Consider the following 17795-nt stretch of genomic DNA (forward strand, 5'->3'; position numbering starts at 1 on the left):
TGAAACCACACAGAGTTATAATCCATAACTATACTACTGATATCTTACTCCATTAAAATACATGAAGGTGAAGTAGAAAGTGCTCAATTTAGCTTTTTCTTTTTTTCCCTGTGTAGCTTTCAAGCCTGTCCTGGAACTCATTTTGGCTTCAAACTCAGAAATCCCCATGAGTCTGCCTCCAGAGTGCTGGGATTAAAGGCATGTATCACCACCGCCGGTTTAGCACTTTCTCTATGTTCCTTCCTCTTATTTCATCATACTATTTTTAAATATTATTCAATTATTTAAATATTTTTTTAATATTTATTATGTATACAATATTCTGTCTGTGTGTATGCCTGAAGGCCAGAAGAGAGCACCAGACCCCATTACAGATGGTTGTGAGCCACCATGTGGTTGCTGGGAATTGAACTCAGGACCTTTGGAAGAGCAGGCAATGCTCTTAACCTCTGAGCCATCTCTCCAGCCCCTTATTTAAATATTTTTAAGGTCTGCTCTGAAAACATGCATACACATAACACCATGCAGATTGAGCAGGTTGCATTTATGTATGTAGGTATGTATACGTGTGTGTAACAACTAATAAAAGAGGCCATGCATTTGAAAGAGCAAGGGGGTCTTGAAAAATAAAATATTGCAGGTCATGGTGGCACACCTTTAATCCCAGCACTCAGGAGGCAGGCTCAGGCAGATCATGGATTTCGAGGCCAGCTTAGTCCATCAATTGAGTTCCAGTAGAGCCAGGGTTGTCACACAGAAAAATTCTATCTTGAAAAAGTAAACAAAACAAAAACAAAAAAGAAAAAAAAGAAGAAAAAAGAATAGTAAACTTAAAAGCTCTTTTTATTTAGAAGATGCACTCTCCTGAGACAGGGCTTCAATATGCAACTTTGCCTGGCCGTTGAACTTGTTTTGTGGTCCAAGTTGACCTTGATCAAGTAAGAGAGTTCTGTCTGCCTCTCCCTCCTGGGTGCTGGGATTAAAGGTGTGCACTATTATGCCCAGCTAAGATACTTTTTTCTTTTGAATTTTTTTGTTTTGATTTTTTGAGATAGGGTATCTCTGTAGCTTTGGAGCCTGTCCTGAAACTAGGTCTTATAAACCAGGCTGGCCTTGAACTCACAGAGATCCGCCTGCCTCTGCCTCCAGCGTGGTAGAGTTATAAAGGAGTGCACCACCACCGCCCAGCAGCAAGACCCTGTCTTCAGAAGTTTGTTCTTTGATGGTTGTTAGTCACAGGACCAAAGAAAACATTTTTCTACAAGGGTGCAGTTCTTTCGCTACTTAAGGGATAATGGATGCACTTGCGAACAGTTTAAAGATCTTGTTTTGGATGCTAGGGGGTTAACCCAAGCCTTCACTCGTGAGCTTAGATAAATTCTCAACTCCACTAATTTTCTTTCCTTTATCATTAAGCCTATCCACCTATCTAAGCTACAAGACTATCAAATTTCAGGGAGTTATGTATAAAAATTCTAGTCTCTGGATAATCACTGATTCATAAGTCAATGTTAGCTGTTTTGAAAAAATTGTACTTTTGTGTGTGTTCCCGTGTCCATGTGATGCCCACAGCACACATATGGAAGTCAGAGGACAAACCACAAGGGAGGTTCAGGGGTTGAACTTGGGTGGTCAGGCTGAGCCACCTTGCCCAACAGTCATTTACTTTTAAAAAAAAAAATTATTTATTACATATACAGTATTCTGCCTGCATGTGTACCTGCACCCCACAAGAGGGCCCCAGATTTCATTATTAGATGGCTGTGAGCCACCATGTGGTTGCTGGGAATTGAACTCAGGTCCTCTGGAAGAAGAGTCAGTGCTCTTAACTGCTGAGCCATCTCTCCAGCCCTCCAGTCATTCACTTTTTGAGACAGCATTTCGTGTAGCCCAGACTGACCTCCAGGCAGAGGCAGGCAGACCTATGAGTTTGAGGCTAGCCTAGTCTACAGAGCGAGGGCCAGGTCAGGCTCAAAAGCAACAGAAAAACTGAGTTTCGAAAAACCAAAAAAAGGGCGGGGGGAGGAAAGACACTATTACCTGTTAAAAATACTGAATATTATTGAAAATTTCCAGAGGAAAAGTGGAGGTGTATCTACACAATATCTAAATGTCCTTGGGACTTTGGGGGGCAGATAGGGAGGGTCTCTCTCTCTCTCTCTCTAGTCCAGGCTGCCAGGAACTCTTGATCCTCCTCGCCTCAGTCTCTGAGTGTTGGTTACACAGGCTTGTGCCATCACATCCAATTTAGAGTTCTTATTTAGAAGGATTGGGGGGGTTGTTTGTTTAACTTGCTCTCAGGGCTGAGTTTAATCTCCAACACTACCCCTCCAGTAAGCAAAACAAAGAGCACCAAAACAACAAAATGGCCCTTTGTTCTTACCTTCACACAGCATCGGAACTGAAGCTCTAAAGCACTTTGCCCAGCGCCACACACATGCTGAAGAAGAGCCAGCCCTTTCAAAGCACCCGGCTGTAGTGTGGTCTCCTTCCCAGGCTTGGGGAAGGCCTTCTACACAGCCTCCAGAACAGTGACATCAGTTCTGAGCTACCATGCCTCACTGCACTGAGATATTTTTTTACAGATATTCCTCCTCCCCCAACTGTGGGCTTTCTATAAAATAATGGGAATACCTTTTGTAGTAGTCTGAATGAGACATCCCCATGAACTTCAGGCATTTGAATACTGGACACCAGTTGGTGGCCTTGCTGGGAGACTGGAGCCGTTCTGAGTGCAGTTTGCTATGTGAGTGAGCTCTCAGCAGGCCTGCTGTCACGCCTGCTGCCGCATTTCTGAGCTGTGACAGTGATGGACTCTTAGCCCTCCAGAACTGTAAGCTCAGAATTAACGCTTCTTTCCATGAGTTAGCTTGGTCATAGTGTTTTATCACAGAAAAGTAACTTTCAATTTTTTAATAAAGTTCATTTATGTATTAGTGTTTTGCCTGCATGTATATATGTGCACCGTATGCATTCCTGATGCCTGTAGAGGCCAGAAGAGGGCATCAGATCCCCTGGAACTGGAGTTAGAGATGGTTTTAAGCCACTATGTGGGGGCTGGGAACTGAACCCAGGTTATTGGCAAGAACAGATGCTGAACATCTCTCAAACTCTTCCTTGCTGGGGGAGGGGGTGGAGCACGCCTTTAATCCCAGCACTCGGGAGGCAGAGGCAGGTGGATCTCTGTGAATTCAAAACCAGCCTGGTCTACAAGAGCTAGTTCCAGGACAGGCTCCAAAGCTACAGAGAAATCCTGTCTCGAAAAAACAAAAAACCAAACCAAAACAAAACAACAACAACAACAAAAAAACCACAAAAAACTCCTTTTGAGGTTTTTATTTTGTAAATGGTACTTTACTTGCATGAATGTCTTTTGCATGTAGTGTCTAAGGAGGCCAGAAAACAGTACTGGGTTTTCTGGAACCAGAGTTACGGATGGATGGCTGTTAGACACCCCGAGTGCTGGGAGCTGAACCTGTATTCTCTGGAAGACTAGCCAGTGCTTTTAACTGCGGAGCCATTTCTCTAGCCCTCCAGCACCTTTTCTCCTCTTGGATAAGGCCTTACTATATAGCTGTACATGTCATGCAGGTCAGGCTTAGCAACAGGCACCTTTACCTTGAGCCATCTCAAAGTACACCCCACTATGTATGAGTTTGTACAACCAAAATAATAGTACACACACACACACACACACACACCTCAAAATTAATGTCCTGAGAATATTCTTTTGTTTTTTGAAACAGAGTTGCCTTGAATTCCTCATCTCTGGCTTCTACCTCTTATAGTACAGGTATAAGCTACCATAATTGTATTTTATGTGGTACTGTTGAGTTGTTTGTTTTCAAGACAGGGCTTCTCTGTGTAGCTCTGGCTGTCCTGGAACTCACTCTGTAGACCAGGCTGACCTCACAGTCAAAGAGATCTGCCTGACTCTGTCTCCCAAGTGCTGTGATTAAAGGTGTGTGCCACCACTCCCAGCTAATGTTTATTAAGTTCAAGTTAAAAAAAAAAAAAAAACAAAACTCATGTGGACTCTGTATAACCATGTATCAATCAGTAATGTGACTGTGGATAAAATTATTCTTGGCTGGGTGGTGGTACCTCATGCCTTTAACCCCAGCATTCGGCAGCTGGATTTCTCTGAGTTCAAGAGGGAGTTTGAGGACAGCCAAGGATACACAGAGAAACTCTGTCTTGGGGGGAAAAAAAACTCTAAGAGAGTGGTAGAGATAGCTCAGCAGTTTGCTGCTTTTCAAGAGGAGCAGGGTTCAATTCCCAGCACCCACATGGCAGCTCATAACCACCAATAACTCCAATTTCAGGGAATCCAACACCCACTTTTGGCCTTTGTAGGCACCAAGAATGTTATTTGTTGCAGAGACATGCATACAGGCAAATCACCTATACACATTGTAATATAATATAAACACACAACCCCCCCCCCCCAACAAAAAGAAACATCAATTCAAAACAAAAAGTGGTTTAAAACAATCTGGGCCCGTTAAGAAATCCCTTGTAGGAGCCATGCGGAGTGGATTCTTCTTAGTTTAGATCACTGGTTAGCATAGCACCTTACATTATCATATGCTCCTATAGTGAATATTTGACCGTTATTTCATCAAAATAAAACAAAGCAATATATATACCTCTTTTTATGACAATAGGCATTTTTCTAGTTTTTAACTCGAAAACTGCAATTATCTCAAACAAATTTAATTCTGTTCCCCCTGCCGCCCAGGCAGGGTCTCTACATAGCCCGAGCTGCTCTTTTAGTTGCTATATAAACCAAGTTTACCATGAACTCATTAAGAGATCTGCCTGTCTCTGGCTCCCAAGGCTGGGATCAAAGGCATGTGCCCATACCTAGACGTAAGTGTGCTTTCACTAGTATAATGTGACACACAAAATGTCACCTAGGGGCTGGAGAGATGGCTCAGAGGTTAAGAGCACTGGCTTCTGGCTGCTCTTCCAGAGGTCCTGAGTTCAATTCCCAGCAACCACATGGTGACTCACAACCATCTGAAGTGAGGTCTGGTGCCCTTTTCTGGAAGGAGGCATATATGTAGACATAATACTATATATAATAAATAAATCTTTAAAAAAAAAATGTCACCTAGCCCTCTTTATCAAACTGAACACTATCAGCATTTGGGCTTGAATAACTCCTTGTTGGGGCTATCCCACAAAACCTATCCAATAGAAAGACCAAACAGAAAGAAACTTGTCAATACTAACAACTGTGCTCTGAAAAATAAGTTTACTACACTAAAAACCATCGATGTACAGTAAATCATATTTCCTGTCTTTTTAAGTCTCAAGCATCTACCAAAATTCTGAAGAAAGTACACAGATTAATTAAAAAAATATTTTTAATTAATGACTTAACTTAAGGCATCAATCATACTGACAACCTACTGGCTTGTTACTAAACTGTACATTTGATGTCCACTGCTTTTTGTTTAACTCTCCAAATTAAAACAAGAAATATTCAGGGCAAGTAAAACAGCTGAGTGTAGTAACAGTACCGTCAAGACTAGTAATTTATGTAACTCTAAGCACACTGCTAGCTCTATATTACTTTCTTAGTAGTGGGTTTTAGATACAGTGTCTTTTGGAGGAACTGCATTGTTTCTGAGACCACATTTCATTATGTAGTTCAGCCTGGCCCAACAACTCAAAATCTTGGAATTTCTGGGATGTGCCACCAGGCCCAGTCTATGAATTAATTTCCTAACAAATGCATTTAAAGACTGAAAATATTAAGTTCAAAAAAGTTGCAAATATTAAACAGCATGCTGTTTTATGATTTGTACCAAAACTAAAAATGAACTATAAAACTAACAATAATTCTATAAAGTTTTCTACACATTTCAATAAATGACATTTAGTAATTAAAATGTTACTTCAATTAAACTGATGAACTTTATTGGGGTCAAAACTATAACAAAATTCTTCCTAAAAGATTTTGCAATGCAAAATTCTTCCACTCAGTGAGTATTTAATTTGAATGCTAGAAATTACAGGCAATTTCCAAAAGCAGACTCACAGTCATAAAACTTTATACATCATTTCAGCTAACATGTTTACACTATTACAATCAAACATGCATTGCCTTCACACATTCCTGTATCATGATTTTTATATGGTACATTATATAACACCACTCCATCACCAAATGCATCTTATCATACACTTGATCCATTCTCCTTGGATTTCTGATCTCTGTCTTCATTCTTCATGCTATCCTATAAAATAAGAGCAAAGTATATGTTATTAGTCTGTTACTCTCAAATCACCTTAAAATAGCAGTTACTGAGTGGTAAATATCAATAAATTAATTTTAATACATGGATGCCCAATTTTTCTTTCCTTTTAGTGGTATGGGACAGTCAACTCAGATCTTGGCCACTAGGTAACTATAATCTAGCCAAATCTTTGGTCTATTCAGTTAATATATACACAAAAATTATTTACATACTGTAGATAAGTTTGGGAGCAAATATTTACTCTGGAATTACTTTTGGATACTTTCTGGAAGGCTAGAACGCTGGGAATACTATAACTACTTGTTTCTAGGAGACTATGAAGACTATAGCATTCGATTAGATTGAAGATGCCAGTGAGCAATTTTAGAAACAGAAAAGACAAAGTATCTAACCTTTTTGAGGACAGTGTGAATATCATCCATAACTGTGGATAAGTTTCTGAGTGTTTTAGTCAATTGGTTTTCAAATTGCAAATTCATGTTTTCTGAAACCTTCAAGTTTTCTTGTAACTGACCAAGGTCTTTTTTGACCTCTCTGAGTTCACCAGAGAGGTTTTTGTTAGAATTCTCCAAGTTTAATATAGTTTTCCCATCTTCATCTGTTAAAAAAAAATTCAAAACATAACATTTTGACTCCACATAGTAGAAAAAGAAAACCCACTCTCAAAAGTTATCCTCTGACCACCATACTGTGGTGCGTATGCCCACATATATACACACATACATACTTGTAACAGAAAATAGAATTTGAGCTATAAAACTCAAAATCAGCTAAACCTGGTGATAAAGGCCTGTAATTCTAGCTATTCAGGGAGGCTACGGCAAGAAGATCCGAAGTTTATAATCTGCCTTGGCAATGAATGAGTTTAAGCTCAGTTTAGGCAACTTAATTTGACTATGCCTCAAAGTTGAAATACACATGAAGACTTAGGAATATAATTCAACAGCAGCAAATTTATTTAAAGTGCATGAGGCACAATAACAACCTCCACAATACCAAAAATTCTGTGAAGTGTTTATAAAAGTTAAATTAACTTCATTAATTCTAAAGTACAATACAAACCAGGTCTCTGGCACACGGCTGTAATATCAAGCCCTCATAAGGCTCAGAGAGGGGGACCGTCAACTCCGGCTACACAGTGAGTTCCATAATGCACTAGGTTACAGAGACCTTGTCTCAAAAAATGAAAAAGAAAAAAAAAACAAACTATCAACAGTTTTAAATAGTGTTACTTCTAATTTCAGGTTCCTTTGTTTTGTTTTGTTCTGAGACAAAGTCTCACTGTATAGCTGGCCTGGAATTTGTTATGTGGACTATTTCTCCAACTCACAGAAATCCACCTGCCTCTGTCTTCTGAGTGCCTGGCTCAGGTTTCATTTCTGATGACTATTTAGAGAAAACAGAAAATGGTAAAACTTACATGGTTCTAGAAGAAGTTAAAAAAGATCAAAAAGGCTAGCTAGGTATGTGTGTCATGCCTAGAACTCCAGTACTTGGGAGGCTACACAGTAAGAGCCTGTCTCAAAATCTGACACAAAAGCTAAGAATCTTACAAAGCAGAGCAATAAAAATGAAAAATAAAGCCAGAGCACTGATAAAATGGCTCATGATGTAAGATACCTGATGCTCTTGCAAAGGACCACGCTGGGATGGCTCACAACTGCCTGTAACTCTAAGGGATTGGGATCTGATGGCCCTACCTTGGCAGATTCTCTCTCCTCTCTTCTCTCCTCCCTTCCTCCATCCCTCCCTCTCTCTCCGTCTCACACACACACAGTAAAACTGTGTGCTGCTTAGACAGACCGATCGTATGCGCTGACTCCAGCACAGCTAGCACCATCCTCACCTGTCTTCTCTTCTAGCAACTGGAGCTTCTGTTCTACCTCAGCTCTTACTTTTTCGCTCTTTTCCAATTTTTGTAAGAGACTTCCGACATCCACCATTGCACCATTGTACACAATAAGTCCTACATTTTCTTCTCCATCTTTTGATTCCTGTTTTACTGTTGGTGTTGGAAGTAATAATCTGTTTCCTAGAATATAAAAACATTTTTCTTTAGCAACTCAAAAAAAAAAAAAAAAAAAAAAACAGCAAGATCTGGCCAGTGTCTAGTGTAATTTCAGCATGCAAGAGACTAAATGCTGTGGGATAATGCTCTTGTACACTGCAAAGATTTGTCACTCATATTGGTTTAGTAAAGTGCTGACTGGCCAGTAGCCAGGCAGGAAGTATAGGAGGGACAACCAGACTAGGAGAATTCTGGGAAGAGGAAAGGCAGAGAGTCGGCTACCAGCCAGCCACAGAAGATGCAAGATGAGAATGCCACATTGATAAAAGGTACCAAGACACTCGTCTAAACAGAAAAGAATTATGAGTTAATTTAAGTTGTAAGAGCTAGTTAATAATAAGCCTGAGCAATAGGCCAAGCAGTTTATAACTAATATAAGTCTGTGTTTCTTTGGGACTGAATGACTGCAGGACCAAGCAGGACAGAAACGTCAGTCTACAGCTAAGGCAGAAGAATCCTAAGCTCAAGGCCAGCATGGGCTATAGAGCAAAACTTATCTGAAAAAATAAAACAAAAAAAAAAACCCCAATCTAAACAAAAGGCCCCAAATGTTAAAAAATCAAACCTAGTGTGTCTTCCTGCAGTGACTCTGACTCTTCTTGGTTTTCTTCATCTTTGGAGGTGTCTGTTAATTTCCGATAAAAGCACGATTCTCGGAGTACTACTTTATTGAGAAGCTTCTTTACCTATTATGTAAGCAAGTAAATAAATAAGATGTAAACACTCTATTCACTGCCAACACTGAGCTAGAGCCTCATTCAGACTTGGGTAATGGCTGTTACTGAGTTAGATCTCCAGCTTGAAGCATTATTTTTTTCTTTTCTTGGTAGAATTATAAGTGTGTGCCATAATACACGCTGACTGTAGAAATTTGTTTTTCTTTTAAAAAAGATTATCTTTGCCTGCATGTTTGTGCAGCTCGTGTTTCAGGTGCCTAAGGAGGCCAGAAGAGGGTGCAGGAACTTCTGGGCTGGCGTTCCAACAGTTGCGCACCACCTACTGTGGGCACTGGAAGGGAACCCAAGTGGTCTTAACTACTGAGTCATCTCTCCAGCCCTGGAGCACATTTCTTAATCCTCCTAGAACTGTTGTAATTTTCAAAAATAGGCATCAACTGTCATCATTTTCTCAGCTATCTACTATTATTATATATATTATAACTATAATTCAGTTTAGAGTATTTAGCCTTTTTATAAACATAAAAACTATCTTTATTCATTTTAGGTACCAATTCCAGTTCTCCCTCCCTCCTCTCCTCCCAGCCCTCCACCCATCCACTCCTCCAAGAGGGTAAAGCTTTCCATGTGGAGTCAAAAAATTCTGGCACATCAAGCTGAGGCAAGAACATGCTCTCCCACCTCCCCACCCCGTATCTATGCTGAACAAGGTTTCCCTCCATAGGGAATGAGCTCCAAAAAGTCAGTTCATGTAGGGATAAATCCTGGTTTCCACTGCCAGTGGTCCCACAAACTGCCCAAGCCACAAACCTTACCTACATTCAGACAGCCTAGTTCAGTCCTATGCAGGTTCCCAGCTGTCAGTCCAGAGCAGTATTTAGACTTTTAAGTGTTTTCTCTATAAATTAATCACTTAAGTTATTATAAAATTGTTGTTTATTTTCTAGATATGTGTGTACATGTACATGTGCCGTGACACTCATCTACAAGTCAGAGTGTACCCTGTAGGAATCAACTTTCTGCCTTACTACATGGGTCCTCAGGATTCAACTCACAGCAGCATATTTGGGGACAGGAACCTCAACCCAATGAGTTGTTTCACAAGCCCAGTGGGTTTTTTTTTTTATGTTGCTTTTTGGGTTATTTTTGTTTTTGTTTTGTATTTTTCCGAGACAGGGTTTCCCTCTGAACCCCTGGCTGTCCTGGAACTACCTTTATAGACGAGGCTTGTCTCAGGCTCACAGAGGTCTGACACCCTCTGCCTCCTAAAGGTGTGTGCCACCATGAACTGCCCAGTGTTTTGTTTTTTTTATGACAAAGTCTTGCTATTTATCTCAAGCTGGCCTTGAACCCACAATACTCTTGCCCAAGCCTTTCAAGTATTAATATTACAGATGTGATAAAACACTCACTCAAACTTTAAAGTATAATTTAATTCCAAATAATGAAAAAAACATCTGAAAGTCAGGCATGGTGCTGCACAACTTTAATCCCAGCACTTGGGAGGTGGAGGAAGGCAGATCTCTGCTAGCTCCAGGATAGCCAGGGATATGTAGAGAAACCCTGTCTCATGCACCCTCCTTGAAAAAAATCTACCGGCAATAGGAAAATTATGTCAATTATGAAACATCCATATGAAGGAATATTAAGCAGCTGTAAAAATAATGATATTCTCTTGTATGTTTTAAATTTCTAGTCAGGTTTCGCCTTAAACTTGCAGTGATCTTCTTGCCTCAGATACTGAAGCACAAGGTTTCCAGACATGAGTCACTAAGCCCTGCAATATTCCATTTTTATGACAGAAGCAATGATAAATTAGTAAGTAAAAAATGGCCCCATCTATATAAACAGAACAATTTCATCTTCTATAAATACAAGAAACATAAAAAGTTCTAGAGGGCTAGAGAGTTGGCTCAATGGTTAAGAGCACTGGCTGTTCAGAGGTCCTGAGTTCAATTCCCAGTAACTACATTGTGGCTCACAACCATCTGCAATGAGACCTAGTGCCCTCTTCAGGCCTGCAGGCATACATGTATACAGAGCACTCAATCATAAATAAAATTATTAAATTAAAAAAAAGCTCTGCCAGGCAGTGGTGGTCCATGTCTTTAATACCAGGGCTTGGGAGGCAGAGGCAGGCATATCTCAGTGAGTTCGAGGCCAGCCTGCCTAGTCTACAAACTGAGTTCCAGGACAGCCCGGGCTACACAGAGAAACCCTGTCTCAAAAAACCAAAAAGTTCTAGAAAAGATTCTATATTAGTCCCGAGGAAGAGAACTAGTGCAAAGAGTGAACAGACTCTTCCTTACTGGAGAGAAGAGCCGTCTGTATCACGGGAGGGAGTAAGAAGTCATCAGTAAAAACTACTTTTTTTTTTTTTTTTTTTTTGGTTTTTTGAGATAGGATTTCCCTGTGTAACAGTCCTAGCTGTCCTGGAACTAGCTCTTGTAGACCAGGGCTGGTCTCGAACTCACAGGGACTCACCTGCCTCTGCTTCCCGAGTGCTGGGATTAAAGGCGTACACCGTGGCGCAGCCATAAAAACTACCTTTAAAAAAGGGGGTCAGGCTGAGTAGTGGTGGCTCATGCCTTTAATACCAGTGCTCAGGAGGCAGAGGCAGGAAAGTTTGAGGCCAGTCTGGTCTACATAGAGTTTCAGGCCAGTGTCTCTTTATATTCAGGGATATATAGAGAGATACTACCTCAAAACAAAAACCAACCAAATAAAAACCAAACAAACAAACAAAAAAAAAACCCAACTTAACAAACAAAAACCAAATTTTTTTATGTATGTATGTTAGTGTGCACACATGTATGTGGGAAACTGAATAGACCATAAGAATGGTACTAGATACCCTGGAACTAGAGTTACAGGCAGTTTTCAGCCACCTGTCCTAGGTGCTAGGAACTGTGGGTTCTCTGCAAGAGCAGTGCATGCTCTTAACCACTGACTCATCTTTTCAGCCCCAAAGATTATGGTTTTTTGTTTGTTTGTTTCCTGAAATTTGCTCTGCAAACTAGGCTGGCCTGGAACTCACAGAGATTCACCTACATCTGCCTCCCAAGTGCTGGGACTAAAGGTGTGCGCCACCACTGCCCTGTGATAACTTCTCTAAAAGGCAAATTGTGTGTGTGTGCATATTTAAGCACACAGAGGTCAGAAGTAAACTTTCAGGTGCTGGCTCTATCCTATCATTTGGGTCCCAGGGATCAAACAGATGATCGAGTTCACTAAACATTACCTACTGAGACATCTTGCTGGCTCCAAAAGTAGTTTCTTTAAAAAAGTTAATATTCTAGAACATTTAGACTAAAAAGAAAGGTAAAAGGCCAACCAGGTGGCTTATGCCTGTAAACACAACATTTAAGAGGCTGAGGTAGGATTGCCACAAAAGTGAAGTTAGCCTGAGCAACAAAGGGAGACACTTGTTTCAGGAAAGATAGGTAAAATTTATGATATTAGATAAATGAAATTAATTTATTTCTTCTGTCTTACCTTTTGGAAGGGTAACCTCATAAAAAGTTTCTGAGCTATGGATATAACTTAATGGAAGAACTTGTCTAGCCATGGATTGAGACCCTAGCTTCTATCCTAAGTACCACACACAAAAAAAAGTTATAAAAATTCCTTTTAAATTCACAAGATTGATTACCTGAGCCCGAGAAAGATGCAATCCAAGAGTATATAGTATTTCTTCCAAATCCTTTTCAAGGAGGTAACCACAATGGCTTTGATCGAAATAAACAAAGGCCATCAACAGATCCCTGTTAACTGTGACCATCTGCGTCTTCTCTTTTTCCTAGAATGAACAGAAGATATGGTCTACAGTTTATTATCATGGAAGAATGAGAAATCAAGGCTCTGTCTGTATGAAAGCACTGATCTTAAAAAGATCTAGCTCATTTTAGCTAAAATCAGTGGATTTTATATATCAGTATGAAAAAAAGAAACTGTGACAAACACAAATACCCCCAAATCAGTAAATGCAGGGTAAGGAAATCACTATTTTTTTTTAACTTTTATTATTATTATTATTTTTATTTTTGGTATTTCGAGACAGGGTTTCTCTGTAGCTTTTGAGCCTGTCCTGGAACTAGCTCTTGTAGACCAGGCTGGCTTTGAACTCACAGAGATCCACCTGCCTCTGCCTCCCAGAGTGCTGGGATTAAAGGCGTGTGCCATATTCTATTCAATAAATACCTTATCCAATGGGAAAGAAAGGAAAACGAAGCAGCAGCAGCACAAAACAAAACAAAACAAAAAAACCACCTTCTCTTTCGAGGGTCTCTCCTTGCAGTATCGGCTGACATCTCTCTTGTCATCTCGTTTGTTCATTTCTTCTTCTTCCCTCTCTGTAAAGCCAATGTGAAAGGAGAGAAAATTTATTCATACAGACATTCTAACTACTGTAGAAACCCAAACTACTTTTCCAATACATAGTTTTCAAAAGATGAAATAACAGGTCTATAAAAATCCTATAAAATAAAAAAAATTGGTGTTATAAGGAAATGTTAAGAAAACTCAAGAAGCAGCCTGGTGGTGCTGGCACAGGCCTTTAATCCAAGCACTCAGGAAGCAGAGTCAAGAGGATCTCTTTGAGTTCGAAGCCAGTCTGGTTCACAAAGAAGAGTTCCAGGGCAACTCAAGCTACACAGAGAAACCCTGTCTCAAAAGGAAAAAAAAAAAAAAAAAAACAATAGGAAACTTAAGAATTCCCACATGGCAGTTCCCAGTTCATGGTATACAATACACAGACATATATGTGAGCAAAATATTCATACACATAAGAGGAAATTAAAAAGAAATAAGAAGGAAACACTGCTTTATCAAATCAAACCCGCTGGTTTCTATATATAAGAGTGTATGTGTGTACTTTATCCTGTGCATGTGAAGGCCAGAGGCTGATGTCAGGTGCCGTCATCAACTCTTCTCCATCTTATGGAGACAGTGTTTCTTGCTGGTTTGGCTAGGCTGGCTCATGAGTTCCAGGAACCCACCTGTCTTTACCTTCCTAGGGCAGCTATTACAATGCCATGTGAGTACTAAGGGCTCAAATTTAGGTCTTTATGCTTGCACACCAAGCACTTTAGCAACAGAATCATCTCCTCAGCCCATTTATAAACACACACATAACATTTTCCCCTTGTTTCTTTGAACAGCTGGTATCATTATATAACACAAGCTAGCCTCAAACTAGCTCTCACCCTGTCTCAGTCTCCTTAGTGCTGAGAATCCAAGGTGTATACCACTGCATGATTAACTTTATACATAAAAATGGAGAATCTTGGGAGTGGAGCGAAGGCTCAGTGAGGAAAGCATTGCTGAAGCAGCATAGCACCTGAGTTTGGATCCCTGGGACCCATCTAAAGCCAGACGTGACAGCCTGAGTCTATCAGACCATCAGCTTCTCTGCTGAGGTGGAGTTGGGAATAGGGGATCCCTGAACGCTCCTGGGTCAGTCAGTCCAGGGTAGGCAGTGGCAAATAAAAAGGCTGTCTCAGGTCTGGAGAGATGGCTGGAGGTTAAGAGCACTGGCTGTACTTACAAAGGTCCTAAGTTCAATTCCCAGCAATCACATGGTGGCTCCCAACCATCTATAATTAGATTTGGTGTTCTCTTCTGGCCTGCAGGCAGACGTGCAGACAGAACACTATGTACATAATAAACAAAAAAAGACTGTCTCAAAACCAGGTAAAGGCGAAGACTAGAATCCAAGGCTGTCCTCTGATCCACACATGTGTGCCTGCACTCACACATTAGCATGTTCACAAAGAATAAACAAAAGAGGAGGCCAGGGAGATTGTTCAGCAGGCAGAGAGACTTGTCACCGAGTGTAACAGAGTTCAATCCCATGACCCATATGGGGAAACTGACTTTTGTAAGTTATCTTTTCACCTGAACATGAGCACACACATAACACATAATGTAATATAAAATCTCAAAGTTTAAGGCGAAGACATGCTGGGTGTGGTGGCACACACCTTTTATTCTAGCTCTCTGAGGCAGGGGCAGGCAGATTTCTTAAGGGTTTGAGACCAGCCTGGTCTACAGAGCTAAGTTCCAGGACAGTCAGGGCTATATAAAGAGACCCTGCCTCAAAAAAAAAATTACAATATACTTTTTAATAATTGAGATAGAGTCTCATTATATAGCACAGGTTAGCATTTAATTCACAGCAATTCTCCTACCCAGCCTACAAAGTATTGAGGTAACAGGCACATATATCTTTGAAAAACTTGTACCTTTTAAAAGAAAATCTTACTTTTCTGGTTGGGAATATGTTTGCCTATCATGCGTAAGGTCTCAGATGTGATCCCTAGCAATACAAAAGAACATCTCCCTCTCTCTCTCTCTCTCTCTCTCTCTCTCTCTCTCTCTCTCTCTCTCTCTCTCTCTCCCCCCCCCTCCTCCCCCTCTCTCTTAAGGTTTTCCAAGACAGGGTTTCTCTGTAGCTTTTGAGCCTGTCCTGGAACTAGCTCTTGTAGACCAGGCTGGCCTCGAACTCACAGAGATTCACCTGCCTCTGCCTCCTGAGTGATGGGATTAAAGGCATGTGCCACCACTGCCTGGCCAAAAGAACATCTTAAGTTTGACAGAAAATCATTTTTTCCAGTTCTGAGGATTAAACTGAAGCTTTTCCTATGCTTGGAAAACTATCAATTCTGAGATAGGCTCTTACGACCTTGTTCAAGATGGCCCTGAACTCATGATATCCCTGCCTTAATCCTCCCAAACAGCTGGGATTAAAGATCTGACAAACCAGGTCTGGACAATTTGATGAATTAATACATATCATCTTGTTATCTACCCTTTTGATTACTAATAAGATTAATCACCATTTCAAACACTAAGAGAGAACAAATTTTTATTTGTTAAAAATCATTTCTAGGACTGAAGAAATGGGCCAGCATTTTTAAAAAGCAATTGTTGCTTTTGCAGAAGACCCAGGTTTAATTCCCAGCACCCACATGTTGGTTCACAATCATCTGTAACTCCGGGAACAGGAGATCCAATGCCCTCTTCTGACTCCCAGAGGCACCAGGCATGCATGAGGGTCAGAAACACATGCAGGCAAGATATACACATTAAATTAATTTTTTTAAAGTACTAAACAAGTGTGAAGAAAGACATAAGTAAAATAATGCTTCGTTGTAGACCACACTGTAAACTCTACGAACCAATTTTACCTAAGGTTTGTTTCAGAATAGGCCTCAGCAAGAAAATAAGAGCTGAGCACAGATTTTAGATACGAGGATGTCAAGAGGATAGACTTTTGAACAGGCTGGCAGAAGAGACTGTCAGTGCCAAGTTCCTAACAGAAGAATATTAAGTGCCAGGTTTAAGGACCTCAGAGTGACTGAGAAGTGGCAAGGGCCTGTGAGATGGTTCAGTGGATAAATCACTACCCTTGCAAGCTGATAACCTGAGTTCAATGTCCAGATTTCATGGGAAAGGAGAGAACCAACTCCTAACAGCTGTCCTGGTTTCCATAGGAGTCACAGTAGTAAATATCCTAAAAGTAACTATAATACTACAAACACCAATGAAAGAAAAAAAGGCATATGCCATTAAGTATTTTATTATTAATTAACAGCCAGGCTAAGCAGTGGTGGCTTTAATCCCAGCACTTGGGAGGCAGAGGCAGGCAGATCTCTGTGAGTTTGAAGCCAGCCTGGTCTACAAGAGCAAGTTCCAGGACAGGCTCCAAAAGTACAGAGAAACTCTGACTTAAAAAACAAAAACAAACAAAAGAACAGCCAGGTGTGGTAGGATGAGGTTGAAATCACAGCTCTCACCTGGGATAGTGAGGCAAAGAGCGTCATCCAAAGTCAACCTGGGCTACATAGGCCAGTATCAGTTATGTAAGAAGGTCTTACAAAAACAAGAAAATTTCTAAAAACTCAAAAAGCATGAAATATTTAGTCCATTCTACAGCCTCAAGGTCATCTACTACATACCATCTTCTTCATCCTCAGCTTCTTCCGCCTCCATTGGATCATACTCATCTTGATTATTATCTTCTTCGGTTTCATCGTCATCTTTAGAATCTTCTTTTCTTTTTTCTTCTTTCTGTAATTTAAGAGGCCTTAAAACTAAGCAATATCATGACAAGACAGACAAACATAAGTTCCTTAAATGGATGTATTTGTAACAAGTCCGATTATAGATTGCTCAACAGTAATAACCTACTCAAGGATTGCATGGGGAACATGGCAGTAATCTGAGCACCTGGAAGTTGAAGGCAGGAGAATAAGGAGGTCCCAGCTCACAGCAAGAAAGACAAAAGGACAGAGAGAAACACAGAAAAGGAAGAAGGGCTAGAGAGTCAGCTTGGACATACAGAGCAATGACTAACCTTATAGGAAACCCTTCCAACACCCACATGGCAGCTAACAACTGTCTATAACTTAACTTCAATCTCAGGTGAGCCACACTCACTGTTGACTTCTGAGATCAGCACGCGCATGCACGTGAGCACACACGCACACACAGTATAAATATACATACAGGCAAAACATACACATTACAATAAGAAGACAGAAGAGAGGAAAGGATGAAAACAAATCATAAAATTAGTTACAGATATTAAATTAGGCTTTGCTATATGGCTCAGGTTGGAATTGAACTCCTGAATCTCCTCTTCCCACCTTTGATATATGGGATTACAGATATGTGGCCCTATACCCAGCTCTCTAGATTTTTGAGGCAGAGTATCATATGATCCAACTCAGATATCCAACACAATATTCAAGACTTTTAGTTTGACTTTTGTAGAGGCTG

The 17795-nt window shown here is 40.4% G+C and overlaps 1 protein-coding gene across 4 annotated transcripts in view; it reads right to left on the reverse strand.

Annotated features, from left to right (window-relative positions):
* Positions 1-5906: 5906 nt before the first annotated feature.
* The window catches only part of Ccar1 (cell division cycle and apoptosis regulator 1), a 48312-nt gene continuing 36423 nt past the window's right edge, over positions 5907-17795 (reverse strand). For all 4 annotated transcript variants that reach the window (XM_038341931.2, XM_038341929.2, XM_038341930.2 and 1 more), the window contains 7 exons: positions 16973-17084; positions 13284-13366; positions 12667-12813; positions 8903-9023; positions 8116-8301; positions 6662-6867; positions 5907-6248 (listed from right to left, as the gene is read on the reverse strand). In XM_038341931.2, coding sequence (XP_038197859.1) covers positions 6189-6248; positions 6662-6867; positions 8116-8301; positions 8903-9023; positions 12667-12813; positions 13284-13366; positions 16973-17084 — 915 coding nt within the window. In that variant the 3' untranslated portion in view covers positions 5907-6188. The remainder of the gene's footprint in view (positions 6249-6661; positions 6868-8115; positions 8302-8902; positions 9024-12666; positions 12814-13283; positions 13367-16972; positions 17085-17795) is intronic.

This window comes from Arvicola amphibius, chromosome 9, assembly GCF_903992535.2.
Source record: "Arvicola amphibius chromosome 9, mArvAmp1.2, whole genome shotgun sequence".
In the NCBI taxonomy this organism is placed as follows: Eukaryota; Metazoa; Chordata; class Mammalia; order Rodentia; family Cricetidae; genus Arvicola; species Arvicola amphibius.